Source organism: Portunus trituberculatus, chromosome 18, assembly GCF_017591435.1.
Source record: "Portunus trituberculatus isolate SZX2019 chromosome 18, ASM1759143v1, whole genome shotgun sequence".
In the NCBI taxonomy this organism is placed as follows: Eukaryota; Metazoa; Arthropoda; class Malacostraca; order Decapoda; family Portunidae; genus Portunus; species Portunus trituberculatus.
In genome coordinates, this window is record NC_059272.1 from 4,479,792 (window position 1) to 4,494,791 (window position 15,000).

Genomic DNA, 15,000 nt, shown 5'->3' on the forward strand with positions numbered 1-15,000 from the left:
AGTGATCATGAACCAGAGAGAGAGAGAGAGAGAGAGAGAGAGAGAGAGAGAGAGAGAGAGAGAGAGAGAGAGTTTTAGCAGTGACCTCGTGAGTGGCGATTTCTTGCCTTACTAAGTAAAACTCGTATTAAACTCGTTCGTTGTACCGGTAATGGGACAAGGTTAGGTTAGGGTCTCTCTCTCTCTCTCTCTCTCTCTCTCTCTCTCTCTCTCTCTCTGTAAGGTTGATGTTTTTTTTTCTATATTGGTAAAGTGTGTGTGTGTGTGTGTGTGTGTGTGTGTGTGTGTGTGTGTGTGTGTGTGTGTGTGTGTGTGTGTGTGTTACCTAAACACTTGGGCTGGTTGCTTGGTGAGGGGAAGAGCGTGATTATGACTGTACACGATCTGAGAGAGAGAGAGAGAGAGAGAGAGAGAGAGAGAGAGAGAGAGAGAGAGAGAGAGAGAGAGAGAGAGAGAGAGAGAGAGAGAAATACGTATGAATGATATTACTTCATCAATAACTAATAATAATAATAATAATAATAATAATAATAATAATCTAACTACAAGCCAGAACAAATACAGAACAGTCGACTTGAGGGAATAAGGAAGGAAGGAAGGAAGGAAGGAAGGAAGGAAGGAAGAAAAAAGTAAGCGAGAAAGAAAGAACATAACAGAAGACGCATTAACAGTTATAAGAGATAATTCCCACCATAACACACACACAGAGAGAGAGAGAGAGAGAGAGAGAGAGAGAGAGAGAGAGAGAGAGAGAGAGAGAGAGAGAGAGAGAGAGAGAAATACGTATGAATGATATTACTTCATCAATAACTAATAATAATAATAATAATAATAATAATAATCTAACTACAAGCCAGAACAAATACAGAACAGTCGGCTTCAGAGGGAATAAGGAAGGAAGGAAGGAAGGAAGGAAGAAAAAAGTAAGCGAGAAAGAAAGAACATAACAGAAGACGCATTAACAGTTATAAGAGATAATTCCCACCATAACACACACACACACAGAGAGAGAGAGAGAGAGAGAGAGAGAGAGAGAGAGAGAGAGAGAGAGAGAGAGAGAGAGAGAGTCATCATAACGAACCTTGTGTGTGTGTGTGTGTGTGTGTGTGTGTGTGTGTGTTACTATTACTCCAGTATTATCACTACTACTACTAATACTACGCCATCAGTAATGTCACAGCCAAGAAGGAAAAAGAAAATAAAAATAAACTCGCAACTTGAAGGACGAAAGACAAACACGAAAGAAAAAGAAATGTTACAATCATAACAAGAGCAAAAACATCAACAAAGACTAATACATGAACACAGACCCTACTACTACTACTACCACCACCACCACCACCACCAAACAAAACTTCCCTATCTTCTCCTCCTCCCCCATCCACCTACTGACCTCCACTTCTCCCTCTCCCCTCCCTCCTCTTGCCTTCTCTTAGCCCCAACCTTCCTGACGCCACTGTTTCAATGCCAAGTCACCCCCCACCACCACCATTACCAACATCACACTACCACGAGGCAAGAAACAAGCTTTGCGTCTGTCTGGTAGTGGTACTGTGGGTTTTGGCAAGTCTTCCATCCCCTATTCTTGCTGCAGTTGGAACCATTTTTAACGGGATTTATGTTAAGGTCATGTGTGTGTGTGTGTGTGTGTGTGTGTGTGTGTGTGTGTGTGTGTGTGTGTGTGTGTGTGTGTGTTGACTCAATGACACAACTAAGAAATTTCCGCATACGTTGGCAGGCTTTTGGTCAGAGAGAGAGAGAGAGAGAGAGAGAGAGAGAGAGAGAGAGAGAGAGACACTACTCAAGTATATAACCTTCCAATGAAACGACCCTCAGATGAGCTAGAAAAGTAAACTACGATAAAACATCCCTTTAATATGTTGCATACCTCTCTCTCTCTCTCTCTCTCTCTCTCTCTCTCTCTCTCTTTAATACTACTATCTGGCACCTCAGTCAATGATGGGTTACGCCCGAACGAGTTGCCAGCGAGTACTACAAAAAATAAAGAAAAAATATGTAAAATAAATTAAAATAAAAACACTCGTCGACTGACCAGCCACACACTTGCCCTACCACCACCACTACCACCACCATTACCACTAACAACAAGAAAAACAACAACAATAACCAACAACAAGCAAGTCTTCCTGTCTGTCCCTCCGTCTGCTCACTCTCATGGCTCTTCCTCGGATGGGGAGAGGTACAGTAACTTCAGTAAGCAACTCTCTCTCTCTCTCTCTCAGCATCCATGGTTCAGGGATAAAAACACAGGAGTGGCTTATGGGGTTGTAGTAGTAGTAGTAGTAGTAGTAGTAGTAGTAGTAGTAGTAGTAGTAGTAGTAGTAGTAGTAGTAGTAGTAGCAGCAGCAGCAGTTTGCAGGAAAGCTATAACATGTAGTAATAGTGGTTATAGACATTAGCCTAGTTTACTACGAGTATAATGGTGGTGGTGGTGGTGGTGGTGGTGGTGGTGGTGGTGGTAGGAGTAGGAGTAGGAGTAGGAGTAGTAGTAGGAGGAGGAGGAGGAGGAGGAGGAGGAGGAAGGGCCCATCTTTGTACCCAATGTATCTTCCTTTACATGAACAACAAACAAGCGCCATTAACAATAGTAATAACAGTTCTAATCACATCTACTTCTTCCTCCTTCTCCATCTGGTAATGACATAAAGCCCCTACTCTCCCCCCCTCCCCTTGCCGTATATCAAATGAGCGGCCTTATCGACGGGGGAAAAAAAAAACTACCAGTTTCAGAAATCGGCCCCAAGCTGTGAGAGCCGAGGCCACTCACTATTCGAGAGAGAGAGAGAGAGAGAGAGAGAGAGAGAGAGAGAGAGAGAGAGAGAGATCCACAACCACACAACATCGTCTCCTTCAGCAGTAACCTCCATTCCTGTGATTCACACCTTCAATCATCTTGACTCTCCTTCCACATGACCGATCTCTCTCTCTCTCTCTCTCTCTCTCTCTCTCTCTCTCATTCAAATATAGCTGAAAATAAAAGTATAAACAAACAACCGGCTAAGATACGTAGCTGTTGAGCACACACAAACACACACGTAAACATGTCCACGTACAGTACATAAACTACCTTCTCCCACCACTCCCTTGCCTCCTTCTCGTCGTCCCTACCACCATCACCACTAATGTCAGAGAGAAGTGCGCAACATAGCAAGTGGCATGGCGGAGTGGTGTGAGTGAGGTGGTTTGAGGTGCGTTGTGAACCTCCATCACCACCACCACCACTACTACTAGCAGCATCAAGGTCACTGACACGAGATGGCAGCAGACGCCCGCGAAACGTCCCTCTCTGTCCTCGATAAAAAAAATAAATATATAAAAAAAAAGTTACGCCGGTCTACCAACTTCCCTTAAATTTCAGGGGTCTGTCTGTCTATCTATCTATAGATCTATCCTATTCAACCGCCTTCCGTCCCTTGTGCTGAGGAAGAAAAGTGTGTGGGGGAGAAAAAACAGACAGGTTCTCTCTCTCTCTCTCTCTCTCTCTCTCTCTCTCTCTCTCTCTCTACTCAAAACGTTCCCTAAATCACCCGTTTTCTATCTATCACCCGTGTGCCCGTCTGTTACTGGCTGGTTTTTAACTGATGCTGGGACTGGCTGTGGCCGTGCCTGCAGCTACACACCCTGCCAGCCATTCACAACCACCTTAGCGACTCCTGCCTGAGTGAGAGAGAGAGAGAGAGAGAGAGAGAGAGAGAGAGAGAGAGGTGAGCGCGGTGCAAGTGTAGGGAGGTGGCCAGGCTAGGGCGGGGTGACTGAAGGTCTGGCCTGATGAGTCATACTGCGTTACTCCCATCCGTACTATGGCCTTCCCCACACTCACACGCACACTCACATAAGGCCACACGCTATACCATACACCAACTCTCTCTCTCTCTTCTCAGCAACGCCCACGCCCCCGCACGTAAAACGACCTCGAAGCCCCGAACTAAACAGCAGCCTGACTTGCTTCCTATTTCTACTGCTACCTCTTAGCACGCCTCATCGATGTTCTTGCCGCGATCCTGTGCCCGTAGTGACCTTCCTTTTCCTCTTCCTTCCTTCCTCCTTCTCCTCCTCCTACAATCAACCATCCATTCATACGTCTGCACATCCCTCCTTCCTTCCAGATTTTTCTCTTCCTAACACTTTTTTTCTTCCCTTTTCTTAGCAGTTGTCGCATCTCTCCCGTTTTCTTTCTTGTTAATTATCTACCTCCCTCCCTCCACTACCACACACACACACACACACACACACACACACACACACACACACTGACCTCGCTAGTCCACGAGTGACCTTACCAACCACTTCCCTGCCGACGATTCCCTCCTACTCTCCCTAGAACTTACTTCCTCACTACTGTTAACTCTCTCTCTCTCTCTCTCTCTCTCTCTCTCTCTCTCTCTCTCTCTCTCTCTCTCAAACAAACAAACAAACAAAATACTTATACTTCACCTTATTACTATTATTTTTTACACTGCAGTTTGTATAGTACGAGAAAATAAGTATCTAAAATTGAGCTCAAGTATGAAAATTCTCCCTGTAACTACAATCCAAGCACCGTACTCTGATCCACTTGCGTCACATCTCTGATCAAAACTTTCTGTACAGCTCAAGTTACATGTGTATTTAGGAGTGTTACGGCTCTAGAGACAGCTTAACAATACTTCTACAATTATCAACGAAGATACACCCGTGAAAACCATGCAAATGGTTTCTGTGGTCTTTCAAAAACAGTAGTGTTGTGAAGAGTAATGTCAGAAAATGCTACTGAAGACTGCTTTATCTCATGCACTACGATAATCTTTCACTCCGTACAAGTCGTCACTGCGTCTAAGCCTCTCCTTCCCCAGTGTGTCTCATCCTTCCGTTTCCGCACTACGTCTGCGTCAGCGTGGCGTAAGAGGCGCTTTGTTTAGAGCCAAATCCTAGAAAGAGAGGAACACCTGCACCTGGAAATAAGCGTCACACCTGCTTCCGGCCTGTCATGTCGATAAACGGGGGTAGAAAGGCTTAAATACCCTGGTGATTAATATTATTTTTCCAACTACTCCACCTACCTCCTCTCTCTCTCTCTCTCTCTCTCTCTCTCTCTCTCTCTCTCTCTCTCTCTCTCTCTCTCTCTTATTGTGCCCTTCTAAATTAACCCCCAAATCATTTATGCCGGTGAAAGGGAGGTGAGACAAAGGAGACTGAAGAGGAGAAAGGTAGTGATAAGAGGAGAAAAAATACAACAAGAAAGGAGGAGGTAAGAGAAAGGAACGGTGGAGAAATAAGGTGGTGAAGAGAAGATACAAGATGATGAGGGAGCTAGAAGATGAAAAAAGGAATAAAGATAGAGGAAGAGAAGGTAGAAGAGGAGACGGAGATAAAGGAGGAGGAGGAGGAGGAGGAGAAGCACGTCTGTTATGTCTATGGAAGGAGCTGGTAAGGACTTGCTAACCTTAACAATAAATAAACGCTGACACACTGCCATTTCCACTTATACTCTCTCTCTCTCTCTCTCTCTCTCTCTCGTCCCACTAACGGAAGGAAAGGGAGAGACAGCCACCACACAACCTTAGTTCACTCATCCATCCTTCCAACACAGCCACTGCTCCCAAGAATCATATGACTATCAGTGAAGGGATTTCCCTGAGACACACATACACGGTAAATTCCCGTCTAAATGACCACAGTGACATCCCATGAAGGAAAGGAAAGGCACGGCTGCTTCCAGGAAATTGAGAACATATACTTTTTTTTTACGAGTGTGTGTCGAATTGTATTTCTAACGTTTATAATGTAGGAAATGTTAAAAAAAAAATGTAGCTATATGATAAAGCTAGAAGAAAAAAAAAAAAAAAAAAAGACGAAAGGTGGTGGTTTTCAAACGTATGATCAGAAAACAAATTCCAACTTACAATCTAGAACAACAAAGATAATGATGAGCGATATGTTGTTGTTGTTGGTGGTAGTAGTAGTAGTAGTAGTAGTAGTAGTAGTAGTAGTAGTAGTAGTAGTAGTAGTAGTAGTAGTAGTAGTAGTAGTAGTAGTATAGTAGTAGTAATAATATAGTAGTAGTAGTAGTAGTAGTAGTAGTAGTAGTAGTAGTAGTATATGATGATGTAAATAATATAATGATGGTACAAGAGAGAGAGAGAGAGAGAGAGAGATCCTAGTCTACCCTAAAGAGAGAAAACCAAACAGAAAACACCTCCTAGACATTCCAGCCAATCAAATGAGGCCTCTCCATAACGCGAGGCAATGATTGGATGAGTCGGTAAGCCAACTAGCAAAGGCAAAGGGGGTGGGCGTGGGGCGGGAAGGAGGGTGGGAGATGGGGGGAGGGGGATTAACTGTTTAAACACTGAACGCAATTGACGTGAGCTGATGTAGTGGAGAAGGGGTGGTAGGGTTGGGGGGGGTTAGTTGATCTGCGTATTGAGAACAGTGTGTGCGTGTGTTCCGTTGGGTCGGTCACCTACTGAACTACCACCACCACATCTCCCTTCTCTTCTTCCTCCCTAGCGGCAGTGTTCAGTCCTCTCCGTTATTCAGTGGCACCCTACCTAGCTCGCTCGCTCGCTCACACACACACACACACACACACGCGCGCGCGAGTAGTATTAAGACAAAACTACAAGAGCTTTATCACAATTCTGTAGCCTCACTTAGTAACTATATATATATATATATATATATATATATATATATATATATATATATATATATATATATATATATATATATATATTTCTCTCTCCCTCTCTCTCTAACACACACACACACACACACACACACACGACACAAAAAAAAATCTCATACTGTTTACATTCTCATAATTAATCTCTAAACTCTAATTACAAAACAACTTCTTATAAAGCTTTTTTTTTTTTCACATATACGCCTGAAGTGTTTACGATTATTATTATTATTGCTACGTACTGCCACCGCTGGTATTTCAGTCAAGTGTTTTTCCTCACGACAAAATATCGAAGTTGAACGCTTGCAGCTAGGTGTGTATGTATGTGTGTGCAGTATTAGTGGTATAGCCTCACAAACACTCCTAAGTCATCCCTCAACTATCAAACAATTCCTGACATCATACTGACTGACTCACTTCCGACTATCTTGAGCTTACTACATTGCTCCTATAATCCCCGAGCTCCAATAGTGGTATCAGTCCAACAACTACCACCTAACAACCTGTGACTATATTCCTCCAAACGGCATCATCAATAATCTCCAACACCCACACACTACTAGACTTAACCCTCTCACTTCCATGGCCATCCTTTGTTAAGAAGCAGAACAGTGAAGATTAATTAACTAGATAGACTATGAGAGAGAGAGAGAGAGAGAGAGAGAGAGAGAGAGAGAGAGAGAGAGAGAGAGAGAGAGAGAGAGAGAGAGATTGTCTGTTATGCTACAAAACCATCTTTTTTTAAATTGCAAATGTTTACATGAAAAGATGTCTTGCAGTGAAAGAGTTTAGAAGTAAACAGTGGCAGGTTGCAATGTTTATATATGCACCCACAGGTGCAACATTGAACAATAGGACAATGGTTGCCTCCCCAGACCCAGGCCTTCCTGATCCTGACGTCAAGAAATAGGATAAAGGCAAACACATTCACCGACTGGTAAAGGTTTACCTGTAAAAGTCATATCTGATATTTCCTAAGATCACAACACTCACTCACAGGAAAGACTTTCTCTCCTCTTTACACCCAAGTAATATATTGAAAAGTAACAGTAAAGTCATCAGGCAGACAGGATGTTTCATATGAGCTATCTAAATGCCAGAGCTAACAGGATGTTTCAAAATCTAAGCTACTTACTTGATAGATCCATCTACTTCCTGAACTTGTATCAACCTATCAAAATGTTTTACCCATAGAGGTAAGAACAATTATATATGCTGATAAATATGCCAGATGTTCATTATTACCTATATTAGCTACCTTACTCCCCTACAGCTATTGATATATTTCCTGAATTAAAATCAGTCTATCAATCACATTACTTTCTTCTTTGACAGATATACTGCATTAAATAAACACAAGCCAAAACATTAACTGCACAATAAATTTGCTGACTACACATAACTGCATTTTCCCATGGATAGCCACCTAACAACAGGCTCCAAACAATATTTTAACCTATTAATTCACTTCACTGGGTCCAGAAATGCATTCCCCAATGATCAAATAAATTTCCCAATGTACCATCACTTGCAAATGTCATGCACCAACACACAACAACAGATCAAAACACCAACCATGACTCACACATTTACCGGGATGAACCCAATGATGAAAATGTCTCTTCCAGCCAGTGGTGAAAGTGGTCTGTAGGTGCATGAAACAGAGCAGAACTTCAGCCAATCTCACTTAAAGTAAATATTACACTAGCAACAAAGAACAGCAGCAACCTGGTTAGTGTTTGGCCAGCACATACAACTCAGTCCATCAAGTTTTTTTTTTTTTTTTTATTATTATTTTTTTTTTACAGTAAGGCCTATAGCGCCTGTAGGCACACTTGAAGAGTGTATGGGAAGCGCTGTTCAGCTTCCGCCCATTAGTGGTGCAGGCAATTTTATTTATAGTGCTACCCATATTAGGGCCCATGTCACCGCCCAAGCTCATCTTGAGTGTAACCACCTAGAACCTGGGTATCATGGTGACATGTAGGTAACTTTAAACCAGTCGACAAATGGCAAAGTGTTTTAAGGCTGTACATGGTGGGGTTCGAACCTACGCGTGGACATCTGCCCGATCCCACGCTCACCACCTTATCCACTATGCCACCGCCTTCTGGCTCAAAAGAATGCAGTGTTCAAATGACACTGCAAGCACCAAGCAATCTAAGAGAAAGGCAATACAATACAGAAATCTATACTTCAAGCCTTAACATGTATCAAAATTGTCACCAGTAATGTTAAAGCAAGACAACAACAAGGGTTGTTTAATTCAGTGGCGTCTTGGCACCACAACAACGAGGTCATGGCGCTGTCACCACACAGGAAATCGGTATTTGGGTAGACAACTTAATGTTTGCAAATACCTGTGTTCATAACCAATTACTGAGTGATTTCTGATAACTGTTTTGAAGTTGTTGTTCTTTAAGAAGTTCCTGAAGGTGTCAAGTGATAACACCAAAAGTTTACTGCCTCTATAGAGATGCCAACCCAGCAATTGACTCAGTACACACTGTTTTCACCTTTGCATGCTCAGATCACTACTGTCCACCACCACAATAACCTATAACAATAATGACCACAAGGAATCAGACCATAAATGCTGCATAATGTCATCTGTATCTCAGCATGACCGATGACCTAAAATTATGCCTCACACCAAATGCATATAAATATATATATACAGTACAACACTCATATTGATGACAAAGATATGAACAACTAATCCTCTCATTTTTGGTTCATGTAGAGCAGCTTTGCTCCAATCATCATGTGACCCATCATTGCAATGCAAGTGACTGATGAATCCTACTTGCTTAGTCACCTAGCAGGTGCAACAAACGCATAAACATATAAGCACATAATAGACAGCTATTAATATAGAAAATAAATAAATATATTAGTGATTGTAAGATGCACCAATAAAGTCTAATATTGATAAACCTAAAAAACTAAACATTATGATACATAACTATGCCAATCATTTGCAAGGCACTACACACTTGATCCACTCTCATCAAGCAACCCCACACTAAGAGACCCACTCACCCAAATAACAAAGCAATATCAACATGAGAAAGGTGTTCCCTACAAGGCAGCACCACAACACTGCAGCCAACCATATAACTGGACTAACAGTGAAAGCAGAGTGAAACTGAGTAATTAGTATGCACTGAGTGAGCACAGTACCATCAACAAGGACCCACGGGCATACTGAGCATGTGTCATCAGCGATCACTGAGGGGGCAGGGAACACTTCTGGCAGGCTTGAGGTCACACTTGAGATAATGGTTAGGCTTACTCGTGATTCGCTCCCTCCCCCCACTGCAATGGCCTATATTTGACAAGGTAGGCCTGCCTTCTCTTTATATTTTGTATGTAGCTTTTGCATATTTAACATGCTAAACCATGACCTAAGTCTAGCGGAACACAGCAGGTGACTAGACCAAGCAGGTGAGTGAACCTGGGTCAGTTAGTCTGCCTGATATTTGCCTGCCTGAGTGCAGCTAACACCCTGGAGTAAAAGTCTAACAGTACCACCACATAACAGCACAGTCACCCCTCATCCACACAAAAATACCACATCGCCAACATTAAGAAACAAGTTAATAAATAAACACATCCAGGAATCAGAGAATGGAGTAGCGAGGAATAATTTGTAGTAACGATCCACTGTTAGGCCCCGGGTTGTAATGGCGGGGCAGCATTCCTCCCTCCCTCGGCAGGCCTTCACCTCGCGCCCCCCGAGGAGGAACACAGCCCTGCGCTTTGTTAGTGTCTCCCTTTGTCAAGTGAGGCGCTGGGCAGCTAAGTCCCACCACCACCTCTCCGTTCACACCCTTTCCCTCTAGTTTCCCCTTCAACCCTTTGTTAGCTCAACTTGTACTCACCCAAATAGATGTCACCGAAGGATCCACTTCCTATCTTCCGTCCTAGACGATACTTGTTGCCAACCCTTAACTCCATCCTGCAAGAGACGAGGGCAGATATTCACATCAGTACTGCTCTATTCAGACTGAAAGCCAGCCATCTTGGAATCAACAATAACAAGAGCTCGAACCGAGTCTGACAGACCTGCACAAATTTGCAGTTATCACCTTACCTGCTTCACCAGCACCTTAAGTCTCCACTCACGAACTATGTTGAATGTATTAGCTTTTATCTCATAATGATATTTATCGTCTAGGATTAAAAATAGCGGTAGATTATGGGGATAAATCCGAGATATAGAGAGGCACTGTCACCATATTCACGGGGCCCGGATGAACACTGAGTCAGCTGGGAGCGAGAGGGCAGCACGTACCGCGCTACCGCCCTCACGCCGCCAGTTTCACCTACCTTCGTCACCTCCCGTCACTTTACCGCTCTGTCACCAAACCTAGACTCACGTATTCGGTAAACACCTCTTTACTTTCATCAAGAAAACAGTTGGGTAGTTTTAACACAGGTTTTGTAGTCATGGAGTAAACACCATGAGGAAAACAACAGTTTGTGGAAGAAACTTTCAATGTCGCTCCAAAATGTTTTGATCATATCGCAGCTTCTGGCAGTCTGTATTGTGAGTGAAGGAAAGAACTTTTGTATCAGCTGATTCTTTATTCGTTCTTTCAGCAAAGACTTCTGATGGAAATTAAAAACGTGCATGGCAGCACGCAGAGCCGTAAGAGAAATTTCACCACAGACTCATGACAGGCTAACAACAACGAGGAAATAGCGAGGTACACCATTTGAAAACACCACAGTGAGCGGCAACACTTTCACGTTGCTTTACACACTTAACACGATTGCCCCTCGGTCTAGAAATAATAATAATTATCATGTATGCAGTGATTGATTGATTTCATGACGAGTGACCTCTTTCCCTCCCCACACCACGACCCACGGCCCTCATCACAAACACGAGGATCACACAGAGCAAAAGTAATGCCACTTCACCCCACCACAAGCCCACCTGGAGACACACTCATACATAAAACGTGTGTATACATGCACTGATCTACATGTTTGAGCAGGAAATACAAGATCACATTTATGAAGAGAAATCACCATTCATTCCTAGCATAACCTCGTCTGGTGCGCTCTCCAGCCCCCACCACACTCACCTACCACACCCCTGTCACTTTCTACTATTCCACAACTTTCTACAGGAAACACACAAGCACATATAACTCGTACGTACATCTTAGTGTGCGTGTGTATGGTGTAGCGGCACAAGTTCACAGAGAGAGATGAGGGATAGGAGTAAGACAACACTATCGCGAGAGGAGCAGGAGTGGTAGACGGGTGGCCTCCTCCAGCTTGACGCGGCTGCGATGAAGCTCACTGTGACCACACGCGCCACTGACTCCTCTCTTGCCTCTGCTCTGCCACCAACTCGTTCCCTCCCTTGCCCAGACGTACGTACACACGCACGAACACAGCACTTGTTCACCACACACACACACACACACACACACACACACACACATGTACCCGCGCATGCTGCTCCCTCCTAGGTTTCTCCTGAACACCTGCAAGAATTAACTGGCTTATCCTTTCTTTCTCATAGTAATATATTTAAACAAAGGTTGATAAATTAAACTAACGTTGGATATAGGTATAAAGTGGCACATAATTAAACATTCTTACAATCTACTTCAAACATTTTATACTTAATTTATTTCTACACGACTAATTTTTTTTTTTTTTTTTTTTTTTTGCGTTCATATTTTCGTGTCTTTAAACGTAAATGGGATGAAGGCAGCCAGATTCCTAAGACCTGTTTTGTGATCATATGTATTGCTTCTTATAAACTAAGAATAAGAAGACATGAATATATTAAGAGAAAACAATTGTGCTACAGTCTCTGCCATGACCTCAGTCCCCATACCAGATTCTGTCATAATATATGCAATAACTGTTTGTGACCGCTGTTTGATACCCGTCAAAGAGAGAGAGAGAGAGAGAGAGAGAGAGAGAGAGAGAGAGAGAGACCTAAAACAGGTCTCAGCAAAATTATACTCGTTACATTGTAGAAGAAAAAAAGTTGATGCACACACACACACACACACACACACACACACACACACACACACACACACACACACACACACACCAGAAGGAAGAAAAACAAAAGCTTAAACAATTGTTAGGGGAAAAGCTAATAAAAAGTCACGGAGAGAGAGAGAGAGAGAGAGAGAGAGAGAGAGAGAGAGAGAGAGAGAGAGAGAGAGAGAGAGAGAGAGAGAGACCTACATTATTATGTGAACCCCTCTAACACACAAACACACACGCACACGCACTCACACACACACACACACACACACACACACACACACACACACACCGCGTAGTGTAGTGGTTAGCACGCTCGACTCACAATCGAGAGGGCCGGGTTCGAGTCCCGGCGCGGCGAGGCAAATGGGCAAGCCTCTTAATGTGTGGGGTGTGTTCACCTAGCAGTAAATAGGTACGGGATGTAACTCGAGGGGTTGTGGCCCCGCTTTCCCGGTGTGTGGAGTGTGTTGTGGTCTCAGTCCTACCCGAAGATCGGTCTATGAGCTCTGAGCTCGCTCCGTAATGGGGAAGACTGGCTGGGTGACCAGCAGACGACCGAGGTGAATTACAACCACACACACACACACACACACACACACACACACACACATTGCCTTAAAAAAAAAAAGACCTTCACAACCAATGTCACAACCTCCTTAAAAAAAAAAAAAAATAACGTAATCTTTGCTATTGTGACCATAATGGGTGCACACACATACACACAAACATTTGTTGTATATGGTACATGAACACAAACACGTCAAACAATAGTAACAATTTTGTTTTTCTTTTCTTTCTCCTTTTTTATTTTTTCATTCATATGGTACCGCAAGTCAACTCATTAGGAACACAGGGGAGCAACACTGTCGTCGTACTTGTGGTGGTAAAAAGTATCGTGCATAATAGTAAGTCACCAATCGCATTTAAAACAACGTGCAGGATGTAGTGTTGTTATCTGGTGTTATCTTATCTTTGTCGTACTTGGGGAGTGTTATCAGTGGCCTTACACCTCATGACATCACCATTTAGTAGTCTCAAGGCTATTTTCAGACAGCCTAGGATTGTTTCAAAGTAGATAAACACACCGATACTAAACAATAACAAACTTAGCGTCTTCATTCTTCCTCTTTTTCTTCCTCGTCCTCCTCCTTTTCTCTTCTTCCACGTGTTTAATTATCAAGGTAATTATGGGAACTGAGGAGACGGGAGTAATTAAAAGACTGACCTTGAAGAGGAAGAGAAGGAATAAAGTAAATACTAAATAAACACAAAAATAGACTGACAATGAGAAGAGAAGTCACGGTTTTCATTGTTGCTGCTGTTGTAATTTTTGTGTTAGTTATTGCTGTTGTTGTTGTTATTGGTGCTGGTGGTGGTGTTGATGATGTTGTCATTATCATCATTATCATCATCATCATCATACAGACAAAACAGATAAAAAAATAAGATCCAAAAAATGAATGAAGAAAAAAAATATCACAAATAAAAAAATTACAATTCAAAGGTAAATAAAAACCTCCAGTATTTTTAAACTTAACATTAACTTGATAATAAAAGACTAATAAGAGAGAGAGAGAGAGAGAGAGAGAGAGAGAGAGAGAGAGAGAGAGAGAGAGAGAGAGAGAGAGAGAGAATTTTTTAAAGGGACAATCAAGATTTCACCTTAACTTTGATACCCTTCCCTCCACTATCCCGCCCTTACCCGCCACATCCTCTATCCCCCCCCCCAAAAAAAAAAAAACATGAGTTACGGAGCTAAGGGTGGAGGAAGAGGAGGAAGAGGAAGAAGAGGAGGGAGGAGAGGGAGAGGGGAGATATATAAGCTAATGATACTGTGATAGGAAAGACGGGAGAGATAGGAGAGGGGGAAGAATGGGAAGAGGGGAAGGAGAGAGGGGAGGGCGAGGAGAGAGGAAGAGGGTTATCCAAGGTCACTTCGGTCATTATGCAGCAGCGATCCAGAGCCTGAAGAAAACTAGGTTAACACTAATTACATCGCAAAAACATCTCCTTGACTGTTATTTCTGCTTCCCATGAATAAACGCAAATCGCGAATAGACAAGACAAGGAAAAAAGAAAATCTATAAAAAAAAAATCCCTTAGAAAGAGCGAGGCATACACACACAAACATACGAACAAAAGAGCATCAATTGAAAGGCATTATAATACAGCACTCGTTGCCATGGTTTCCTTTTCTACCTCACAGGGTGGGCGAAGTTAATTGACTTTCGCTCCGGGCCCATAGTGAAAGGAAGGAGAGAGAGAGAGAGAGAGAGAGAGAGAGA

At 42.9% G+C, this 15,000-nt stretch overlaps 1 protein-coding gene across 5 annotated transcripts in view; it reads right to left on the bottom strand.

The window, feature by feature from the left end:
* Nucleotides 1-15,000, bottom strand: part of LOC123505592 (casein kinase I-like) — a 103,568-nt gene that overhangs the window by 72,260 nt on the left and 16,308 nt on the right. For 2 of the 5 annotated variants that reach the window (XM_045257088.1, XM_045257091.1), the window contains exon 2: nucleotides 10,570-10,646. In XM_045257088.1, the coding sequence (XP_045113023.1) occupies nucleotides 10,570-10,646 (77 nt within the window). Of the gene's footprint in view, nucleotides 1-10,569; nucleotides 10,647-10,781; nucleotides 10,958-11,858; nucleotides 12,043-15,000 lie in introns of those variants that run through there. The other 3 variants (XM_045257089.1, XM_045257090.1, XM_045257092.1) reach the window with 3 other exon arrangements.